Consider the following 23,580-nt stretch of genomic DNA (forward strand, 5'->3'; position numbering starts at 1 on the left):
AACGTTTCTTCAATAGACGTTTAGATGTTCATTGTTTAAAAGATGAGTCAAAATTTTCTTGCAGCAAAAAGAGTAAATATATCTAGGACCACTGTCAGAAATCTTTTTCTTTTTTTCTGTTTTTCCTCATGCCACTTTGTCTAAGACACTATCAGAAATCTTTTTAAAAATCATGGAAAGCAAGAGTATCCCCAGAGGATTAGAAATAGGCTAATTTAATCCCAACTTTCAAAAATGGCAAAAAGTAGATGCCAAGAAATAGTGTAGAGAAAATTATTAAATGGCTTGTTTATGTGCAATGACTGCAGAAAACATTGTTCTGTAGAGACCAACAGAGTTTTTCTGAATAGTCACTAAACTAGTATCATCTTTTGAGATAAGGTGAGCTAAGTAGATCACAGGACTATCTTCATAGAGGGAGACTTGATTTTAGTTAAGATGTTTGGCATAATCTCACATAACTTGCCAATGAGATTCTAATGTTTGTAAATTCATTGATTCTCAGTGAAGACTCTGTTATGTGTGTGTTTGATGTTGAATGTAAATAGGTGAATTAAACTGTCATGGTCTGTCTTACAATCTAGTGATGGAGACACATAATAACACAATAAAATAAAAAGATTACTCTGGCTGCTGGGTGGAAGATGGATGTGAGGAGACAAGTAAAGGGAGACAAGTAAAGATGATCACAGTTATCCAGAAATTAAAGATAATGGCTGACACTAGAGTGGAGATGGGAACAAAATGCCTGTGGATTTGGGATAAATTTTGGAGGTAGAAATGATAGGGCACTTGCCAATGAACTAGATATAAAGGATGAGGGAATGGGTGAGAGATGAGGTCAACTTCCAGGCTTCAAGCAGTTGACTGGACAATGGGCCATTTCCAGATGGTCTTGTTCTATTCACAGTTGATACCAGTGACTTGGATGAAGGTACACTTAAGATATGAAGTTAGATGCAGTGGTTAATATATAAGTAAAAAGGATCAACAATTTAAGAAGAGATCATGAGACTTGAAAGATAAAATGTAATGAAAACAAATATAGGTCTTGCACTTAGCTTCAAAAACAAACAAAAAAAGTACACAAGATAGAATTAGGAAGACAGTCTAGTAGCATTCACACCAGAAGCTCAAAAAGAATGAAAAGTGTGTGGTTACCATAAAAATGAATTCCAAAATAGATCGTCTTGAAAGAAGAAAGATATCCGACTCAAAGAATTTCAAAATCCTATCATGCTTTGCACTGTTTGGACCAAATCTGATGTTATAGCATTGTGTTCATCTCAGCACATAGCCTTTAAAAAGGATGGTTGAGGAACTGGACCATCGCTGAGATGTAAACAGCCCAAACACTTCATCACATGATGAACAGTTCAAAGAATTAAAGATGTTTGAGTTAAAGAGCACAATCTTAAAATGAGCACCCTCAGGACTGTTAGGTAGGAGAGGTGTTAGATTTCAAGTAGATTCAAATAGGTCCAGAAGGTAAAATGAGGACCCAAGGATAGAAGTAGCAACAGTGATTTCAGCTGAGCCTCAGTTCCATGCAAGGAACTTTTCAGAAACAGAATGGGTTGTATAATATGTCCCCTTTTAAAAGACACTTTGTAGACCTGGATGCCTGTGTGTTGGCATGGAGTATAAGGGTTTCCTGTCCTGGGTGAAAACCCTGTGCTGGACTAGGTCCTCTCTGAAAGTCTCTCCCTGCTTCAGGAGTCTAAAATTCTAAGTTTCTTCTCAGGAGACTCAAAAATCTACTAGAATGTCCTGCACCACATCTTTCATAATGTTGCTGACACAAGGACTCTTGAAGGTTCCTGACCACATTCTTTGCAATTCTAACTGTCTTGCCACCCCTTCCCCACGACCCATGTACAGTTACATGCTCTAGATTTTCCCCTCAAAGATGAACATAAGTCTGAAATATCAACACCTTGGCAGCCCTATTATCAATCACTGAGCTGTAGTCCCCATATAAGTACGCCTTTTTTAGCAACTGGTTTTTGTCCCAGCCATATTAATACTTGTGGTCGGTGGTTAACAATGTTGAAGCTTAAATTACATCCAGATGAAATTTTTAAAAGGAATCACTTGTGTTCCTCTGTGTTAGCACAGGAATCCCAGCATGTGTTTCTCTTCCAGGAAACCATAATTATATGTACAGATATCTACCTGGACAATTAGGGGCATAATCATGCTCTAAACAGAAGTGTTCAAACAAGTCAATACATTCTGTCCGGTTATTCCTCTTTCGTCTTTCTCTTAGGTGTCATGGTTTCTGTGTCTCAAGACATCTATGATTTGATTTTTCTAACCCTGTCTAGGATCTATTAGAGTCAACTAGACAACATAGTCCTTCTTTCTAAGAATCTGAACAAGGAGGCAAACTTTCTAAATTTTAATCCTATTAATGCCAGATTCTGGTATAGGCTAAAGTATTCTTAGAATTTTACTTTTATAGTTTGCCTCTTAGTGATCTGATAGAAAAGGGGGTTTTCCTTTATAGTAGTTTTCAGTCTTAGAAGAGAAGATCTACATTTGGGAAAGGACTAAGGAGAGAGTCTTTGCAGATCAGACAGTTAAAGGCAAAACTGTCAGACTCTGAGTACTCTGAGGTGCAATGTTGTGTCTCTTAAACATGGGAGGGGGTTGTTTGCATCACTGTGGGAGCACCTCATTCTGTTGTGTTTAAGTGGGGTGAGGAAGATAAGTGAACACTACTAAACTCTTCCCTAATCAACACTTTTCTCCTACTTGAAAAGGGGGTATAGCAGTTTATAGTGCTCAAAGGGCCAGATGCCACAAGCATCACCTACAAAGAGATTCAACACATAGATTGTGTTAAGACACAGCCATGTGCAAGAACCATGTGGTTGCGGGGGCTACTGACTGAGGGAACACAGCAAGTGTTTCCTTAGAATGTTTCTTTTGCTAATAAATACCGAGTTCTCCAGGGTTAGGGCCTTTTGTAAATCATTAGGTAAATATTCATAATTATCCCCTCCTGCTAGGCACATAGATAGTTCCTACAAGGTCATACTCTTTATACATTAGCCTTGGGCCCATGAGAAAATCCCTTTGGTCACCTTTGGTCCCAGCAGAGTAGACCCAATAGGGCACATGGTCACTCCCAAATAGCATCTGGCTCATCCTAAGATATCACTTATTTTATCCCCGCTAGGAAGCCTGCACTCTTCTGTGCCACACGGAAGTCCTCTAGGGCCTGTCACATGTTCATGTAGAAGTGGCTACTTAGTGTTGTGTCCCTGAAAACATGAATGAACTCTGCAGGAAACCCAAAGCTTGCTTCTTTGACATAAATATTGCTTATCTTACTTGATGGAAAAAGAAAAAATCATGCCACAATTAGGTCCTGTATCTTACTCTGTGACAGAGCATATCAAATCCTGTTCCATTACATATCTCAGAACTACTGGGTTGGTTAATAAATGCTTGCTCTCTGTTTCTCACATCCCTCAACCTGAAGAGATAATAAGTGACCTACCCTCTTAATCAGTGTATTAGTCCATTTTCATGCTCCCGATAAAGACATTCCTGAGACTGGGTAATTTATAAAGAAAAAGAGGTTTAACAGACTCACAGTTCCACGTGGCTGGGGAGGCCTCACAATTATGGCAGAAGGCTAATGGCACATCTTACTTGCCCACAGATGAGAGAGAATTGAGAGACAAGCAAAAGGGGTTTCCCCTTATTAAAAGAAACCATCAGATCTTGTGAGACTTATTCACTACCACAAGAACAGTATGGGGGAACTGCCCCCATGATTCAATCATCTTCCACCGGGAATTATGGGAGCTACAATTCAAGATGAGATTTGGGTGGGGACACAGCCAAACCATATCAATCAGCCTCCTCACTCAAGGATTTTAGGGAAATAAGTCCAGATCTGAATGCACTTCCTTATCAATCATATCTTAACTTAAATTCCCCTTTATTGGCAGATCAGCTGGGCCTTTACGCAAAGTGTTAGGTCTTTTGTTCCTTCTCCTAGTGTTTGTTTTGCCTCTGCTGAGCCCTGCCCCTCGTTTGCTTGCTGGCCAGTTTCTGGCAGTTCATCTGTTCTGCTGTTGACCATTCTGTACACCCGGTTTATCTCCTCATGGCTGCCTCGTATGTGGGAGAAACAAAACGCAGTAGGATCATAGACAGCTGAGGAGCAGTCATTCTGCCTGGGGCCAGGGAAGGCGACTGAGGAGTTGGCATATGAGCTGGGGCCTAGAGCAGCCTTCAACAGGTGTGCTGGGAGGGGGAAGGGCCAGGTGGAAGCAGCCCACGCAGAGCGAACGGCATGATGTGCCAAGTGCCTCTCAACAGCACTTGGTGGAAAAACAATTGCTTTTAATGACTCAAACGTAGAGTCAATTGCAGTAATGTATTGTTCTAGGGATATATTTTCCCACATCAGGAAGTGAGTGGTTTCATTTGGGGACTGGATTTTTTTTCTTCTTTTTTAATAAATAGGCTTTATTTTCAATTATCATGTCTGTTTTAACCAAATGTTTCAGAAATGATCTATATAATCTCCCACATCATTTTAACTGCACTTTTCCTTGAGAAGGGTTTGCTAATGAGCCAGATGTACTAAAACAAAAACATGAGTTCATCATTCAAAAAAGTCTTTTCATTATACTTGATTGTCAAATTTTCCTACTAGTTAGCAAGGGGTGCTTATTCATCTAAGAGGAACCAGGTGCAAAAAAAGTAAATTACATTATTAGCCCAATATATAGATGTTAAAATAGCCACGAAGGGATAGATGAACAGAACCCTAGACATCATTTGGCTTGTATCTTTATATTATGGGCAAGGAATCCAGAGATGGGAAATGTGAAGCAAGTTGCCCAAAGTCAGGTGGTCATTCTCCTAAGGTCACTGCCAGCCTTTCCCTTTGCCCCTACCACCCCATTCTCACACTTTCTCACCCGGATGTAACAGAGAGTGCAACATAGACTACAAAAGCTTTCTTTCATGTTGTTGTTTTAAAGTCATCTCAACTGAAATGCTCCCAGAGAGCTGTTTGGGCTTTGAATTACATGAAGAATTTGAACTGTTACTCAGATTCTAATGAGCACTTCTTTATTTGGTAGGACATTTTTATTGAGGATTTTAAAACAGGGATGACTAATAGGTTCCAAAATTTGGATACTATTAACAAATTGTGTTAACTATACAAATAAAACTTTGCCCTTCTAAACTGTAATGTCAGAATATATTCTTTTCTAGTTATTACAACAAGATTTATTTTCTTTGCCTTAGGGTTCTTTTGACTTCAGTGACATTGCTGTCTATATATTCAATAAACCTCCTATTGATCTGTTCAAAAGAAACAGGTAAGCTGAGGACATGTTTGATTTTGTTAAAACCAGGGTGAATTATTTTTATGGTGACATTATGGAGCAAATGATCTTCTCTCTCTGTACAGCCATTTGATTATTAAAAAGAAAGACTAATTTGACCTAGAGTGATTAGAAGACCTATGGGAGTATTTATCTAGAGAAACAGTTGCAGCAAAATATAAATTAAATTGTCATGGAAAATGAGGAAATAATGTTGTCACTTAAAGTGAACCCTCAATTATATACCTGTTTTTCTAGTTTAAAATGACTTCATTTTAAAAGCTTCAGTTTTTCCTTAGGTCTTTATAAATCCAGAACAAAGATTCCATGTTTTTATATTATAGCTTCCAAGGTTTTAAAAGAAGACCTTTCATTCTCTTGTGCATATTCCAAGCAGAAAATGTTACTCCTGAGGCAATGTGGGAGTGAGCAAGCTATGAAGAGACTTCAAGTACTCTGGGCAGTGTAATACCTGAAGTGTTTATTTTCTATTTCTGGGACACTGAATTATGTTTGTAATTCTTTGACTTTTACATTAGCGAAAACCACACTGGCCAGCTATTATTATGTATACATGACTCCATTTAACTGGAACATTTTATAATAAATTGAGGAGCTAACCATTGACTAGTTTAAACACCAGTCTTATGAGAAATTAAACAAAGGTTTAATTATAGCCTGCCCCATATTGCACTCCATGAACCTTTGGAAAATATGAACTGAACAGTTATAAAGAAATAAAACACTTTTTAAAAAGCCAATACTTTAGAATTTTAGTATTTATTGAGATGAGCTAGTTGAACATTTTCAAATTTTGCTACAGACAAATTATGCTTTTGACAGATTAGTCTTCCACTCTCTTTTATGAGTTGCATGTATTTGAACTGCATTTTATGAATGATTAGATTTTGTATGTAGTGGTTATTAAAATGTGTCTAAGCTTGTTACTACATTTAGAACATGGAGGCATTGATGGGATGTTATTAGGATAATTCCTTATTAGCCTAATCAGTCATTAATTCAAAAGGAATCTTTTTGTTTCAACTATTAGGATCTTTTTAAATCAAATATGTATTTTAATGGTATGTACCAGACCTGAAGACAAAGATCACAGAAGGAATTTCCCCTTTGTAAGGTAGAGGTAGTTAAAAATAAGCCTTATGACCTAATAGGTTAATTGTAATGCTCTGGTAGCCAACTTGAAAAAGAAGAAATGATGGTTGTGTCTCACATTTTAAAATGTCAAGAGTTTGTTTTGTAATGAGGATACCTTAAACCCTGCAAAGCCAAAATGACTATTTGTGTGAGTTTGAGAAAGGCACACAGTACCTTGGGGAACTGTCAGTAGAATGACAAAATCTTGACTATTTTAACTTTCTGAACCCTGTCATTTCTTGTGTTCTCAAATTTGATTTTTAAATAGGCTGCATGGTATATGAAAAGCTGGGGGAACAAGTCTTTGGCACCACAGGGAAGTTCGTAATCTTTGGAGCCACCTCTCTACAGAACACTGGAGGTAAAAAGAACATGCTTTTCTATACATAACTTAAAACTAATTCTGGTGGCTAAGCGGCCGCATGAATTTTAACATAATTCAAGCAGTTATCATCCTCATTGCTAAAATGGCACAGGGAAAGTAAAGTAGAGACAGCAGTCACTTATTTAAAGCCACAAATCCTGCTAGAGTAGCTGAAGTTGCCTTTGTGTCTTATTGACGGTTGGTCTAAGAACGGGCTGATAACTTTTTACGTAGCTTGCAACGTAAGCCTTCGTATCTTCTTTCTAAAAAAGTTCTTATTTTCCTTCAGCAATGCTGAGCTACCTCTTCATCGTAAAAAACGAACTACCCTCTGCCATAAAGTTTCTAATGGGAAAGGAAGAGACATTTTCGTAAGTTATAGACCATTTTTTAAATGATATCACTAAAATATTTTTAATTTAAATATGGGCAAATCAAAATTCTTGCTTTATGAATATTGCAGAAAGTTTTTCCTAGGCTGGTTTTTGTTTGTTTGTTGTTTCAACAATAAATTTCTTTGGGGCTATATAAATGAAAAAAGTAGGAGAGTCATTTGAATATGAACATTTGAAAAGTAGATTTGTCTGTCATGCTGTGAGCAGTAGATACTGCATTTTCCCAAGAGCTTGAAATCTATATCTAGTTTTGGTGAAATAGAACAGATATGGAATATTTTTAACACAGAAGTGGAATATGAAAAAAAAAATTAAGACCCTAGCCTCTTGCTTAAAGAAGGGACATAGTATTTTGGTAGCAAAATTTACATGAGCCAACCTCACTAAAGATGTAGATAACCCTGGAAAATATTGCAGCTACATTTGGCACAATTGTGTTTTGACTCCCTCTTGTTTAACAGTTCTTGTCAGTCTTAGTTTCTCTGTTTTCTTTCAAGGGAGAATCATAGAAGCCAGAGTTTCTAGTGTTCTCAGGATTCAAGGTTAAATCCAAGGGATCAGGGAGAGAGAAATGCCTACCTGTGGTGACTTGTTTCTTGCTGATACTAGCCCAGCAAAACAAAAAGGAGCTTTCTCTTTAAATAATTGGTAGGACAAGTTGTAATCTGACAGAATACAATGTGTGCATTCAGTTTTGAAACCATGTAAATAATTCAAAAGAATGCCACATTTAGCCAATGGGAAAGAAAAAAAAACAACAATATTCCTTCTTCCATTACATGGGAGTGAAGCTGTAGTAAATAAGTAGTGGTTGGGTTAAAGTGTTTGAATAAGATCTGAATAATGATTTTAAAAGTTAATGGATATAGTAAAAATTAATAAAAATATATATCATGAAATTTTACGCTGGAGGAGAAAAAAGTCACTTTCTAAAAAAATATAACCTAACCCTTGAAATGCCTTTCAGAGCCTGGTACGTGGATGGCCGAGTTCTGGTGGTGATAGTTACCTTTGGCATAATTCTCCCTCTGTGTCTCTTGAAGAACTTAGGTAAGGACAGATTTTGTTTTTATCATATTCTGCAGTGCCCAAGTGAATCAGAAACTGAGTAAAAATGGACAGCATTGCCCTCTGCTTCCCCTCTGCATGCGCTCAAAGATTAAGTGCATGATAAATTGCAAGTATTAATCGGTCCCAACTTTAATATGGCATAAAAACAATAGTCAGTATGTGACCTCCTAAACAATCCCTCTACTGAGCTGTGGAGGGGAGAAGGGAGGTTCTGGGGCCAGAGCAGACAGGGCTATTTTCAATAGTACAACTTATATGCTACTCTGAGAAAAGTCCAAAAAATGGAATTCTCTTCATACGAAGTCTTAACTACCATCATTATTTAGATAAATATATTTTCAAATCTAGTATGGAGACCAAAAGCTGCCTAGATTTATACCCACAAGTATTATAAATTTAGAGAGTCTAGCCAGCCTCAATTATTTCTCTTCGAAGTGAGAGAGATAAATCAAAAGTCAGAAATGGTGGATAATCCCCAAGTCATATCTATTTGGCTTTGATCTACTACTTGTTTTTATGCTTGTATTTGAAGACAAGAATGCCTGATGTTAGGGGAATTTCATACATTGAATAATGTGGCCAGACTGCCATCCAGTCAAAAACCTGTAAAATGTATTTACTTTAATTCTGGGCTAATTCAAACAAAAGTTTGGATAAAAGTTCTTCAAACAGTAATTATAAGCCTCAGTTTTATGTTTTGTTTTGGATCAAAATATCAGACCTCTGTAGCTGTTCTGTGAGGTTTATAAATAGATTTTTTTTTAACTACTTAATTTTCTGGTTTCTGCATCTGTGTTTTCTGTACCTATAGAGGTAGCTCTTTTCAGTTAAGTAGAGAAAAGCTCTTCCCCAGGGTTGAAAATAATGCAGTCCTGAGAGGCTACTTAACTCTACCTTTCTGGAGGTCATGGTGGCAACTGGAGATGGCCTAGGCATTCTACGGGGAGCTAGCTAAAGATGCCCAGATACTCAATTTAACACTGGAAATTCGCTTCATCTACTTTCTCTCATCTGGGGAGAAAAGTATTATAACTGACATTCAGTATGCACACAGTAAGTGTATAATAAAGAGCTATTGAGGGGATCAAGGAGTAGATGGGTTTGCCCGTAGGAGTCCATCAGAGTCCACCAACACAGACCTAACACAAACATTGGAAGGCTCTTTTCCACTGGATGCTGGGAGTCTGTGCTCTCTAGTGTGCAGGGAGAGTTGGAATCAAAACACATAATGTTTTTATTCAGAGCCCCATTTTTTTGCCAAATAAAGTAGCACTGTCAAATAATAAATCTTGTATTCACTTGGGCATGTATGTTTATTATTGGAGCTCTAAAATATGCTTGAAATAATGCATTGAAATAAATGAGGTGATGAATTTTGAAACAATAACAGTTTATGATGGGTAGCTCCAAAATTTTAAAAAATGGAAAAAAAGAAATAATTTATTTTTTACTTTTTTTAAAGGGTATCTTGGCTATACTAGTGGATTTTCCTTGAGCTGTATGGTTTTTTTCCTAATAGTGGTAAGTGCTGATTGAAATGGCTGGTTTGGTTTTGTGATGGTACAATGGCATGTAATAATTATTCATTATTTGGCTTTACTAAAGTCCATACTGCTTCTACTATACTTCTTAATACCAGGTTATTTACAAGAAATTTCAAATTCCCTGCATTGTTCCAGAGCTAAATTCAACAATAAGTGCTAATTCAACAAATGCTGACATGTGTACGCCAAAATATGTTACCTTCAATTCAAAGGTAAGTTTCCTGATCCTTTGCAGATGAAATGAGCATTTTTATTAAGGGCATTCTATTTCTCATACTTGTAATTGCACTGTTTTGAATGTGTTAGTTCTCAAAAGAATACATGGTACCATTGCTTCTAGATTACACATCTATGTAGAGATCCTTGAGAAATATACAAATATTGTATTTTACACTCTCTCTTACCATTAAGCATTTCCTGTCAAAATCCCATTCTGGATAATTGTCTCAGCTTTTCCTGTGTAGAGTGCTAGGTGATGCTTCAAGAACAGATTAGGAACATCCTTTGCCCCCTGGTTCTGGTGATGACAGAAAGGAATACTGCAGACTTCCTCAGCTTGCACAGTTGAAATGTAGATGCCACCACAAACTGACACTTAAAAGACTCTCATACTATTAAAATATTGTTGATACCGATGGGAAACAGAGGATTATAGAGTCAGTCAGGCTTGGATTTGAATCCTCAGGCAAGTCACCCAACCTCTTGAGTAAAAATAAGGATTCTATTCTGTATCTTACAAGGTTTTGTTAGAATACGCCTGGCATAGTGCATCAGCAGAGTTATGGCATAAGATAGGCTAGTTTTCACTTCTTTTTGCATAGGAAGTTAGATTGAGTTTGAGAGTTTCAAAGAGCCTTATCTAAGAAAACTAAATAGATTGGATTCTCTCTCTTTCTCTCTAGTTGTAAGGATGTAGCCAAAGTAGTGCAATATGAAACAGATTTTCTTTTCAGAGGATATCTTTTAAGTCTGATTCCATGCACCTGATGTAGAGCAAAGAGCAGTAAACTAGAGGTGGGAGTGCTGGGCCAGTCGCCTGACCTGTTGGAGGGAGCCAGGAGAACAGCCATAGTCTGCCTACTGCTTGGGATTGCTGTGGGGACCCAGTGAGCTATCCTAGGAAGAGTGCCATGTAACTGGCTCGTGCTGTATAAACAGGGGTGTTGTATACCTGGAGTATATAAAATACGCCGTAGGTGAGCCAAATCCAAAGTCCCTCTGTGACAAGTGGCTAATGGCTCGAGCTAGATAAGCTCTCTTAGAAAAGCTGCTTCTATTTTAGAGATCAAAACCCTCCTAATAACCGAATAATCCAGGGATTCTGAAGAGCTGTCAGATGCAAAGAGCTCAGAAATACTGGAGCTGTGTCATTTTTATGGTAAAAGTGTTTTTCCTAATGTCTGTTCTTTTCTCTCAAATAGACCGTGTATGCTTTACCAACCATTGCATTTGCATTTGTCTGCCACCCATCAGTCCTGCCAATTTACAGTGAGCTTAAAGAGTAAGAAATTTGTTTAATTTTTTAATCTTAATAGTTTTACATCTCCTCATTAATAGGCAAGTATGGAATTAAAATAAACAGACTTGCCTAATGAACATCGGTGGATTCATCACCTAGCTTCAACATTTACTCACATCCTGCCATTCTTAAACAAGCATTGTATTTTAAGAAACAAGAAAGCAAGAAAAATCAGAAACTTACAGTATTTTGGGGGATCATAAACATAAAAAGTAGCCAACCATGTGGGCTTTTTCATTAATTGGTTTTTCGAATATTGTATCACCGAGGACAGTTTAAGTATTTGTGTTGCTTTCCATTATGTATGCGTATTTTGCAAGTGGGTGATAATCTTCAGATTTGTCTGTAAACTGCTAAATACATTGTCTCTGATTGCCTGTTGGTTTGCGTGAAAAGGCTAGTAAATCAGACAATAAGACATCAATGTTAAGGCCACAAACTAGGAAAAGAGAATATTGCTGTTCATTTTTAACTATTAAGAAAATTCTATGGATTTATTGATTTATTTTTGATTGCTGGTTTTGAGAAAATTAAGGCCTGCTTATAAACTTCTTCATGTGTTCTCTTTTAGCCTACGGTTATCAAACATAAAAATAGTCACCATAGCATAATCTTAAAAACTTAGGAAAGATAGACAATATTGGTATTTATTTCCATTTTGAAACAAAGTTGATGTCATTTAGCATTGAATCCACTCATTTTTTTCATATTTAATTGATACATGGCTAAATTTTAAACCATCTACATCTATGTGTATATACATCACTCCTAGTTTGTGATCCTCTATTTGGAGAATTTAAATATATCTTTGGCATCTTTTTTTTTTTTTTTCCTGCCACAATATTTTTAATTACGTACAAAGGTCTGACATGTCACCCAGGGACCCATTTCACCCACTGCTCTGTTTGGCCGCCAGTCTTTTGTCTCTCTCTTCAGCAATGGTAAGGCAGATAGCCTTTCCTCGGGAAAGAGAAATCCATGTTTTGTTGCCCTTGTCTTTGGCATCTTTTAAAGGTTCAGCTTTTTGTTTTAGCTTTTAATTTTCTCAAGTGTATACTTCTCAATTTTTCTTTACTTTTTTTTTTTTTTTTGAGACAGAGTCTCACTCTGTCACCCAGGCTATAGTGCTATAGTATGATCTCAGCTCACTGCAGTCTTAACTTCCCAAGGTCAAGCAATCCTCCCACCTCAGCCTCTCAGGTAGCTGGAACTACAGGCACATGCCCGCACGCCCAGCTAACTTTTGTATTTTCTGTAGACACAGAGTTTCACCATGTTGCCCAGGCTGGTCTTGAACTCCTGAGCTCAGATGATCCGCCCGCGTCGTCCTCCCAAAGTGCTGGGATTACAGGCGTGAGCCGCCGCGCCCAGCCTTCTTCTTAATTTTTCTTGTTTTCCATACTCACATGGCATCCCAGATTCCTTGTTATGACATAATCAAATGTTATGACTATCTGTGGTCTGTTATTTATTGAATACCAGTCTTGCATATTAATTGTTTGGGCAGTTAAAGAAACTTAGAGGGTCATCCCAACCCCAGAGTGAACTTGACCTGAGAGATGGAGTCCTTCATCATTCCAGCTGTGATCTCTTGGGCGCTCGGTGCACTGGAGACCTGCAGACTTCCAGGTGCATCCCTGAGACCACCCAATGGGAAAATCAGAACCTAAAACAGCAGCTTTAGAGACAGAACACCTTAGGTCAAGTTCCAGCTCTGCCGCTAATCTCTGGAGCTAGGAGAACAGCACTGATTTTTTTCTGCATGTTTTCCTTTGTCCAGCTAGTGTGGAGATAATATCAAGGCCAAATATTAAAACAAATGCTGTCTGCCCTTCCGATGAGAACTTGATATTCTTTTAAAAGAATGGGGAAGAACACTTACGGGAGTGTAGTTCCGTGAATCTCCATGGATCTATACCAATTCAGTGTAAGAGAGGTTATTTTCAACTGGCATAACTGCCAGGGGTAATTTCAGCTGTTCAGATCTTCCCTAACCAGACAGAGGCAAAGTTAAATTAGTATTCTTCAATGGCACTTAAATTCAGTGATATGATTTTTAATTTTTAACATTTATTTGTTTTTAGCCGATCACAGAAAAAAATGCAGATGGTTTCAAACATCTCCTTTTTCGCCATGTTTGTTATGTACTTCCTGACTGCCATTTTTGGCTACTTGACATTCTATGGTAAGTAATTTCTACTGGTACATAAATATAAGTATTTGTAAACAAATTAGTAAAAATCAGTGTTGAAATAACTTTTAACATGAAAGGCAAAGAAAGCAACAAAGCTATCCATTGGTTTTTCTAGTTTTTTCTTCTACTTAAAGCAATGGTGATCTTTACATGTTCATGCAGACTGCAGAATAAAATATTTACTAAAACAGTATTTATAATTTTTTTCTCTAACAGTGTCCTCAAAAGAAATTGCATTTTAGAACCATGCTAACTTTACTGAGGAAGGTTTAAAACTACATCAGACAAGGCTTTCCTAATTGACACTGCAAATTGGGTCAGATTCCATTAATAGAATGGAGAGACAGAGACAGATGCTGAAAGTGAGAAAGAGCAGAGTGCTACACTCATGACACTCTGAGTTAATTAAAAATGAAACTTCTAATTGTTCACTGGAAGTCGGAGCCTTGCAAAGATCTGAAGGAATGATACAGAAAATTTTAAAAAATGAAATCTGAAAAGGGAACAAGGTTTCATATGTAACTTTTACTGACCCTGAATGAACAGTTTACCGGCTTTTACTGCTTCTTCATCCTCTCCTATTCAAATTATCCTGAAACTTTATTTCATACCTTTCATTATCTTTATAATTGGGGACCTAATTTAAATATATATGTGTGTATATATATGTGTATGTGTGTGTGTACATATATATGTATCTGTATGTATTTCACAATCTTCTCTACTAAATAATAATTCTTTGGAACTTTTATCATAAACACAAATGTCTCAAAATTAAGCACATTTAAAAATTATTAATTCAGCCTGGAGAAAAAGGCTACTCTGATTATACAGATGTTATTATTATCATTTTCACTAGCAATACAGAATAGCATTGTCTAATGAATTCATAAATACCATATTTAATTTTTACATAAAAATGGTGTTGCTAAGGTGCTTACAGAGTTGCAGGGCTGCAGTGGGTATAGGGAGAGAGAGGCGGAGAACTTAATGTTAGTTGAAGTCTCACTGTTGTCTTGTTCAAGCTATAATTTTTCTTTGTAAATGCGTTATTTTCACATAGAATAGAACACCAAACAGTTTTATTACTCTTGGATTAAATAAAAAGGCTTAGCTATTTATAAGTGGTTAGTTACTTTGAATTAAGGAAATTAGAACTAGTGAGATTCGTATTATAACTTATGGTTCTGTTTTGGAAACTGAGACCAAGCTCTATGGTACAGATTAGCATTTGAATTCCATGCTGAGAACCTTAAGACTGGTGCAGTGAGAAGCCCTTGCAGGAGACAGGAGGGGAAATTATCTCTTGTCAAAAGAGTGAGTAGCTTCATACTCTATGTGACTGCCATTCTAGCTTTGTTAGTCTTTAAAATAAAACTTTCTGAAGTTCTGAGTTGAGAAAAAGTTCAAAGTAGTACATAAGGCCAGGTGTGGTGGCTTGTACCTGTAATCCCAGCCTCTTGGGAGGCCTAGGTAGGTGGATAGCTTGAGCCTAGGAGTTCGAGACCAGCCTGGGCAACGTAATGAGACCCCTATCTCTACAAAAAAAAAAAAAATACAAAAATTAGCCACGCGTGGTGGCACATGCCTGTAGTCCCAGCTACTCGGGAGGCTGAGGCAGGAGAATTGCTTGTGCCCATGAAGCAGAGGTTGCAGTGAGCCAAGATGGCACTACGGCAACCACATTCCAGCCTGGGTGAAAGAGCAAAACCCTGTCTGTCTCAACACACACACACACACACACAGAGTAGTACATAAACTAAATTTTTTTTTTTTTACAAGAACACTGTACATGGAAGAGTGGAATTATTTCCTGATGGTGAAATTTCAGCTAGTGCCTCTGCTGCTTGGCCACTTGAAGTTGACTTAACAAGAGAAGAGTTTGAAACAAGCTCCAAGGTGGCTTGTAGCACCCCCCAGCCCCACCCCCACCCTCCCTGAGCAAGCCTGTGGTAGTTTGGCGTGGTTTGAAGAGCAGAGGGAAAGTCTAGATTAAGAGCAGCTTCGTGCTTCAACTGTATGTTTCATTTTCAAGCCCAGTGTACTCCTAGGTTTAATTTAGTCTAAATTAAGCATTCCCACCCCATGTAGCTTCTTCTAGTGATTACTTTAAATTCCTTTGCTAAGTTGCATATGCACAGTGGAGCATGTCTTACATAGAGATTTTTCTTTCCAACTTAATTGTTTTAATAGACATTTCAAAACATTGCTTTTCTTGCCCTTTAGTTTACAAATTCTTTGTTGTTCAGAAAAACTGATATACTTTGTCTCCCTTTAAAACCCTCTTGCTTTTCCCTCATTTCAGACAACGTGCAGTCAGACCTCCTTCACAAGTATCAGAGTAAAAATGACATTCTTATCCTGACAGTGCGGCTGGCTGTCATTGTTGCTGTGATCCTCACAGTGCCGGTGTTATTTTTCACGGTGAGTAAGGGCCTCGGTGCAATATGAGAAAACCTGAGGTCTCGGCTTTCCTTCTGCCTGCAGGAGCCCGTTGCAGAGAAAGCCTGCCCCAGGTAACTTTCCTGGGTTATTGAATCTGCATCTGGGAAAGATCCCAAGACTCAGTTCAGGCTGTTTGAAAAGCAAGTGGCATTCGGTGCATCAGGGAGCCTCTGATGCAGTGAATCTCCATTCTAATTAATCTGACCCTGGTCTTTACAAAGAAATGACAATAGAATGTTCAAATCTCAGTCAGACATGAAGAGAGAATGTAAAAAAACAGAAATGAACACTCAAGTCTTAGATAAATCAAAGACAGAAACTACACCCCCCTACAAAAGAAAACTCTACTATTCTATAAATAAAAATACGTTCCCTCTTAAGTCAAGCCCCAGAACTTCCAAAACTGTTAAACTATCTATAAATTCACTAGGCATTACAAAACATTTCATGAATTCGTGTGCACCAATAAATCAGTTACTCTGCGGAGAAATGTCAGTGTTGGCATGCTGTAGGCATTTACAGAATCTTTGTTTTCTCTTCTTGCAGGTTCGTTCATCTTTATTTGAACTGGCTAAGAAAACAAAGTTTAATTTATGGCGTCATATCGTGGTTACCTGCATACTCTTGGTTGTTATCAACTTGTTGGTGATCTTCATACCCTCCATGAAGGATATTTTTGGAGTCGTAGGTATGGCTTCATGACTTTGTGCTTCTCATTCTACAGTAGCTGTTTGGAGGGAAAATTTCACAATAGCAATGCTAAACTTTCTCTTTTTTCTTATTTTATAGGAGTTACATCTGCTAACATGCTTATTTTCATTCTTCCTTCATCTCTTTATTTAAAAATCACAGACCAGGATGGAGATAAAGGAACTCAAAGAATTTGGGTATGTCTCTTGCCAGCCACTCTAACTTTTCTGATTAGTTTTCCATTTAAATTTACAAAATAAATAGTCCACCTTTCTATCAAGACTACTTTCAGTTGCCTTGAAAGGAGGCAGAAGCCCTGTAGCTTTGCTACTTGGGAGAGATTTAAAATATCATATCAGAATCTTCTCCCATCCCTCCAAATATCTTTTCTGATTTTACTCTTTTTTTTTTGAGATGGAGTCTCACTCTGTCGCCCAGGCTGGAGTGCAGTGGCATGATCTCAGCTCACTGTAAGTTCCGCCTCCCAGGTTCACGCCATTCTCCTGCCTCAGCATCCTGAGTAACTGGCAACCACCACTATGCCTGGCTAATTTTTTTTTTTTTTATTAGAGACGGGGTTTCAACCATGTTAGCCAGGATGGTCTGGATCTCCTGACCTCATGATCCGCCCACCTTGGCCTCCCCCATTGTGGGATTATAGGCATGAGCCACTGTGCCCAGCCCTCTGGTTTTACTCTTATTGTGCCTCAGCTTTTGTTCTGATCCAGGGCATGGCCAGTCAGAAGAATGGACGTTCATCCTCCTGTGTCTCTATAGGACAGTGTCTAGTCTTTAGCAAGAGAGGAAGTGACGAGGGACTCACAGAGGTTATGCAGTCCACTGTTTCCATATGATTTCTACTCATGTAACTCCTCCCTACAGCCCAGGGAACACGCAATGCCTTAATTAAAATGTCTGAGTCAGCTTAAATAGTCTTTTTATTATTTGACAGATATGCTTTGGAACAACAGACCTGGATTCAAAAACTGCCTTTCTATATTGGGATTCTTGTTTCCAGGTCTGATGAGGTTCAAGGGCATCTTGAAGGTGGTGCACTTGGAGACAGTGAGGGAAGCAGGGGTGAAGTGGCTGGTACCTGAGTCCCTTCTGGAGCTTCATTTTGCTTGGCCTCAGAGAAGGCTTCCTACTTGCCCTCCCAGCTAGTGAAAGCACTGCAACTGTACCTGTTACCTGAGTCAACAGATCCAGATGAGAAGTGTAGGCAGGAGGGTCATCCCTGTGCATTTAGGAAAAGCAGCACTGATACTAGTAGAGCATCCAGTTCCCCAACATGATCACGCCTGAAACCTTAATTCCCAAATCCTTCCAAGACTTACCTGTAGGGGCTTAATGAGGACAGAGAGGATGAAGCAGTCACTCTGGCACAATGGGACAGTATATTTAGACTAAATCTGAAAATGGTGGAGGCCTGCTGTCCATGAATTCTGAGCTTCTCCAACCCTGGTCCCATAATAAAACGAGTAGTAGGGTCTGCCAAATGGCATTAGACAAGGGCTCCATCTGTGTAGGGATCACTGGGAGTTAGACTGGACCCAGGATGATATGCCATGTGCAGCCATCTCAACCCCCAATTTGCTCCTCTCCTTCCCTAGCTCTTTCTCCTCCTCCAGTTTCCAGTCCAGCCCTGTTGGCTCTCAGAATGCATCATCCTTCTCCCTGCAGCACTCTCACTGAACATGCTCAAGCACAAGGAACATATAATCTTGTGTTCTCTGGATTCTGGATTTAGTAATCTGTATTAGTCTGTTCTCACACTGCTAATAAAGAAATACCCGAGATTGCTTCCAAGATAGCTGAATAGGAACAGCTCCAGTCTGCAGCTCCCAGAAAGATTGTAGAAGATGGGTGATTTCTGCATTTCCAACTGAGGTACCTGGTTCATCTCACTGGGACTGGCTGGACAGTGGGTACAGCCCACGGAGGGCGAACTGAAGCAGGGAGGGGCATTGCCTCACCCAGGAAGCACAAGGGGTCAGTGGATTTCCCTTTCTTAGCCAAGGGAAGCCATGACAGACTATACCTGGAGAAACGGTACACTCCTGACCAAATATGGCACTTTTCCCACAGTCTTAGCAACCAGCAGACCAGGAAATACCCTCCCGTGTCTGGCTCAGTGGGTCCCATGCCAGTGGAGCCTTACTCACTGCTAGCGCAACAGTCTGAGATCGACCTGCGAGGCTGCAGCTTGATGCGGGGGGGGCATCCACCATTGCTGAGGTTTGAGTAGCTCACAGTGTAAACAAAGAGGCCGGGAAGCATGAGCTGGATGGAGCCCACCGCTGCTCATCAAGGCCTACTGCCTCTACAGAGTCCACCTCTGGGGATAGAGCATAGCAGAAAAAAAGGCAGCAGACAGCTTCTGCAGACTTAAATGTCCCTGTCTGACAGCTCTGAAGAGAGCAGTGGTTCTCTCGGCACGGTGTTTGAGCTCCAAGAACAGACAGACTGCCGCCACAAGCAGGTCCCTGACTGGGAAACACCTCCCAGCAGGGGCTGACTGACACCTCACACACACAGGTGCCCCTCTGGGACGAAGCTTCCAGAGGAAGGATCAGGCAGCAATATTTGCTGTTCTGCAGCCTTTGCTGGTGATACCCAGGCAAACAGGTTCTGGAGTACACCTCCAGCAAACCCCAACAAACCTGCAGCTGAGGGGTCTATTAGAAGGAAAACTAACAAAGAGAAAGGAATAGCATCAACATCAACAAAAAGGTCATCCACACCAAAGCCCCATCTACAGGTCACCAGCATCAAAGACCAAAGGTAGATAAAACCACAAAGTTGAGGAGAAACCAGAGCAGAAAAGCTGAAAATTCCAAAAAACAGAGCACCTCTTCTCCTCCAAAGGTTCGCAGTTCCTCACCAATAAGGGAACAATACTGAATGAAGAATGAGTTTGATGAGTTGACAGAAGTAGGCTTCAGAAAGTCGGTAATAACAAACTTCTCCGAGCTAAAGGAGGATGTTCTAACCCATTGCAAGGAAGCTAAAAACCATGAAAAAAGGTTAGATCAATGGCTAACCAGAATAAACAGCATAGAGAAGACCTCAGATGACCTGATGAAGCTTAAAACTATAGCACGAGAACATCATGACCCATGCACAAGCTTCAATAGCCGATTTGATCAGGTGGAAGAAAGGGTATCAGTGATTGAAGATCAAATTAATGAAATAAAGCTAGAAGAGAAGTTTAGAGAAAAAAGAGTGAAAAGAAATGAACAAACCCTTCAAGAAATATGGGACTATGTGAAAAGACCAAATATACGTTTGATTGGTGTTCCTGAAAGTGACAGAGAGAATGGATCCAAGTTAGAAAACACTCTTCAGGATACTATCCAGGAGAACTTCCCCAACCTAGCAAGGCAGGCCAATATTCAAATTCAGGAAATACAAAGAACACCATGATACTCCTCGAGAAGAGCAACCCCAAGACACATAATTGTCAGATTCACCAAGGTTGAAACGAAGGAAAAAATGTTAAGGGCAGCCAGAGAGAAAGGTAGGGTTACCCACAAAGGGAAGCCCATTAGACTAACAGCAGATCTCTCAGCAGAAACCCTACAAGCCAGAAGAGAGTGGGGGCCAATATTCTTAAAGAAAAGAATTTTCAACGCAGAATCTCATATCCAGCCAAACTAAGCTTCATAGGTGAAGGAGAAATAAAATCCTTTACAGACAAGCAAATGCTGAGACATTGTGTCACCACCAGGCCTGCCTTACAAAAGCTCCTGAAGGAAGCACTAAACATGGAAAGGACCAACCAGTACCGGCCACTGCAAAAACATGCCAAATGGTAAAGACTAGTGATGCTATGAAAAAAACCACATCAACTAACGAGCAAAAAAAACAACTAACAGCATAATGACAGGATCAAATTCAAACATAATAATATTAACCTTAAGTGTAAATGAGCTAAATACCCCAATTAAAAGACACAGGTTGGCAAATTTGATAAAGAGTCAAGAACCATCAGTGTGCTGTATTGAGGAGACCCATCTCACATGCAAAGACGCACATAGGCTCAAAATAAATGGATGGAGGAAGATCGACCAAGCAAATGGAAAGCAAAAAAAAAAAAAGAAAAAAGAAAAAAGAAAAAAACGGGAGTTGCCATCCTGGTTTATCATCTCTGATAAACCAGACTTTAAACCAACAAAGATCAAAAGAGATAAAGAGGGCCACTACTTAGTGGTAAAGGGATCAATTCACCAAGAAGAGCTAACTATTCTAAATATATATGCACTCAATACAGGAGCACCCAGATTCATATAGCAAGTCCTTAGAGACCTACAAAGAGACTTAGATTCCCACACAATAATAATGGGAGACTTTAACACCCCACTGTCAATATTAGACAGATCAACGAGACAGAAGGTTATGGAGGATATCCAGTACTTGAACTCGGCTCTGCACCAAGCAGACCTAATAGACATCTACAGAACACTCCACCCCAAATCAACAGAATATATATTATTCTCAGCACCACACTGCACTTATTCTAAAATTGGCCACATAATTGGTAGTAAAATACTCAGCAAATTTAAAAAGAACAGAAATCACAAAAAGCTGTCTCTCAGACACAGTGCAATCAAATTAGAACTCAGGATTAAGAAACTCACTGAAAACCACACAACTACATGGAAACTGAACAACCTGCTCCTGAATGACTACTGGGTAAATAACGAAATGAAGGCATTAATAAAGATGTTCTTTGAAACCAAAGAGAACAAAGATACAACATACCAGAATCTCTGGGACATATTTAAAGCAGTGTGTACAGGCAAATTTATAGCACTAAATGCCCACAAGAGAAAGCAAGGAAGCTCTAAAATCGACACCCTAACATTACAATTAAAAGAACTAGAGAAGCAAGAGCAAAAGCATTCAAAAGCTAGCAGAAGGTAAGAAATAACTTAGACCGGAGCAGAATTGAAGGAGATAAAGAGACACACACACACACAAAAAAAACCCTTCAAAACATCAGTTAATCCAGGAGCTGGTTTTTTGAAAAGATCAACAAAATAGATAGACTGCTAGCAAGACTAATAAAGAAGAAAAGAGACAAGAATCAAATAGACACAATAAAAAAATGATAAAGGGATATCACCACCGATCCCACAGAAATACAAACTACCATCAGAGAATACTATAAACACCTCTCCGCAAATCAACTAGAAAATCCAGAAGAAATGTATAAATTCCTGGGTATGTACACCCTCCCAAGACTAAACCAGGAAGAAGTTGAATATCTGAATAGATCAATAACAGGTTCTGAAGTGGAGGTAGTAAATAATAGCCTACCAACCAAAAAAAAGTCCAGGACCAGAAGGATTCACAGCCAAATTCTATCAGACGTACAAAGAGGAGCTGGCACCATTCCTCCTGAAACTAGTTCAATCAGTAGAAAAGAAGGAATCCTCCCTAACTCGTTTTATGAAGCTAGCATCATCCTGTTACCAAAGCCAGGTAGAGACACAACAAAAAAAGATAATTTTAGGCCAATATCCCTCAGGAACATTGATGCAAAAATCTTCAATAAAATACTGGCCAACCAAATCCAGCAGCACATTGAAATGCTTATCCACCATGATCAAGTCAGCTTCATCCCTGGGATGCAGACTGGTTCAACATATGCAAATCAATAAATGTAATCCATCACATAAACAGAACCAATGACAAAAACCACATGATTATCTCAATAGATGCAGAAAAGGCCTTTGACAAAATTCAACAGTCCTTCATGCTAAAAACTCTCAATAAGCTAGGTATTGATGGAACATATCTCAAAATAATAAAGAGCTATTTATGACAAACCCACAGCCAATATCATACTGAATGGGCACAAACTAGAAGCATTCCCTCTGAAAACCGTCACAAGACAGGATGCCCTCTCTCACCACTCCTATTCAACATAGTGTTGGAACTTCTGGCTAGGGCAATCAGGCACAAGAAAGAAAAAAAGGGCATTCAGTTAGGAAAAGAGGAAGTCAAATTGTCTCTGTTTGCAGATGACCTGATTATATATTTAGAAAACCCCATCATCTCAGCCCAAAATCTCCTTAAACTGATAAGGAACTTCAGCAAAGTCTCAGGATACAAAATGAAAGTGCAAACATTACAAGCATTCCTATACACCAATAATAGACAAACAGCCAAATCATGAGTGAAATCTCAATCACATTTACTCTAAAGGGAATAAAATACCTAGGAATCCAACTTACAAGGGATGTGAAGGACCTCTTCAAGGAGAACTACAAACCACTGCTCAATGAAATAAAAGAGGACACAAACAAAAAAAGAACATTCCATGCTCATGGATAGGAAGAATTAATATCATATAAAGGGCCATACTTCCTAAGGTAATTTATAGATTCAATGCTATCCTCATCAAGCTACCACTGACTTTCTTCACAGAATTGGAAAAAACTACTTTAAAGTTCTTATGGAACCAAAAAAGAGCTCACATAGTCAAGACAATCCTATGCAAAAAGAACAAGCTGGTGGCATCATGCTACCTGACTTCAAACTATACAATAAGGCTACAGTAACCAAAACAGCATGGTACTGGTACCAAAACAGATATATGGACCAAACAGGGGCCTCAGAATTAACGCCACACATCTACAACCATCTGAGCTTTGACAAACCTAACAAAAACAAGCAATGGGGGAAGGGTTCCCTATTTAATAAATGGTGCTGGGAAAACTGGCTAGCCATTTGTAGAAAGCTGAAACTGGATCCCTTCCTTACACCTTATACAAAAATTAATTCCAGATGGATTAAAGACTTAAATGTTAGACCTAAAACCATAAAAACCCTAGA

The 23,580-nt window shown here is 38.9% G+C and overlaps 1 protein-coding gene across 1 annotated transcript in view; it reads left to right on the forward strand.

Annotated features, from left to right (window-relative positions):
- The window catches only part of SLC38A1 (solute carrier family 38, member 1), an 87,542-nt gene that overhangs the window by 55,935 nt on the left and 8,027 nt on the right, over positions 1-23,580 (forward strand). Inside the window, exons 4-14 of the mRNA XM_011936054.1 lie at positions 5,281-5,354; positions 6,784-6,876; positions 7,169-7,250; positions 8,242-8,324; positions 9,808-9,866; positions 9,985-10,101; positions 11,311-11,390; positions 13,493-13,593; positions 15,908-16,026; positions 16,594-16,735; positions 16,837-16,934. Of these exons, the coding sequence (XP_011791444.1) occupies positions 5,281-5,354; positions 6,784-6,876; positions 7,169-7,250; positions 8,242-8,324; positions 9,808-9,866; positions 9,985-10,101; positions 11,311-11,390; positions 13,493-13,593; positions 15,908-16,026; positions 16,594-16,735; positions 16,837-16,934 (1,048 nt within the window). The remainder of the gene's footprint in view (positions 1-5,280; positions 5,355-6,783; positions 6,877-7,168; positions 7,251-8,241; positions 8,325-9,807; positions 9,867-9,984; positions 10,102-11,310; positions 11,391-13,492; positions 13,594-15,907; positions 16,027-16,593; positions 16,736-16,836; positions 16,935-23,580) is intronic.

The sequence above is a fragment of the Colobus angolensis genome, unplaced genomic scaffold, assembly GCF_000951035.1.
Source record: "Colobus angolensis palliatus isolate OR3802 unplaced genomic scaffold, Cang.pa_1.0 Scaffold150, whole genome shotgun sequence".
NCBI lineage: Eukaryota > Metazoa > Chordata > Mammalia > Primates > Cercopithecidae > Colobus > Colobus angolensis.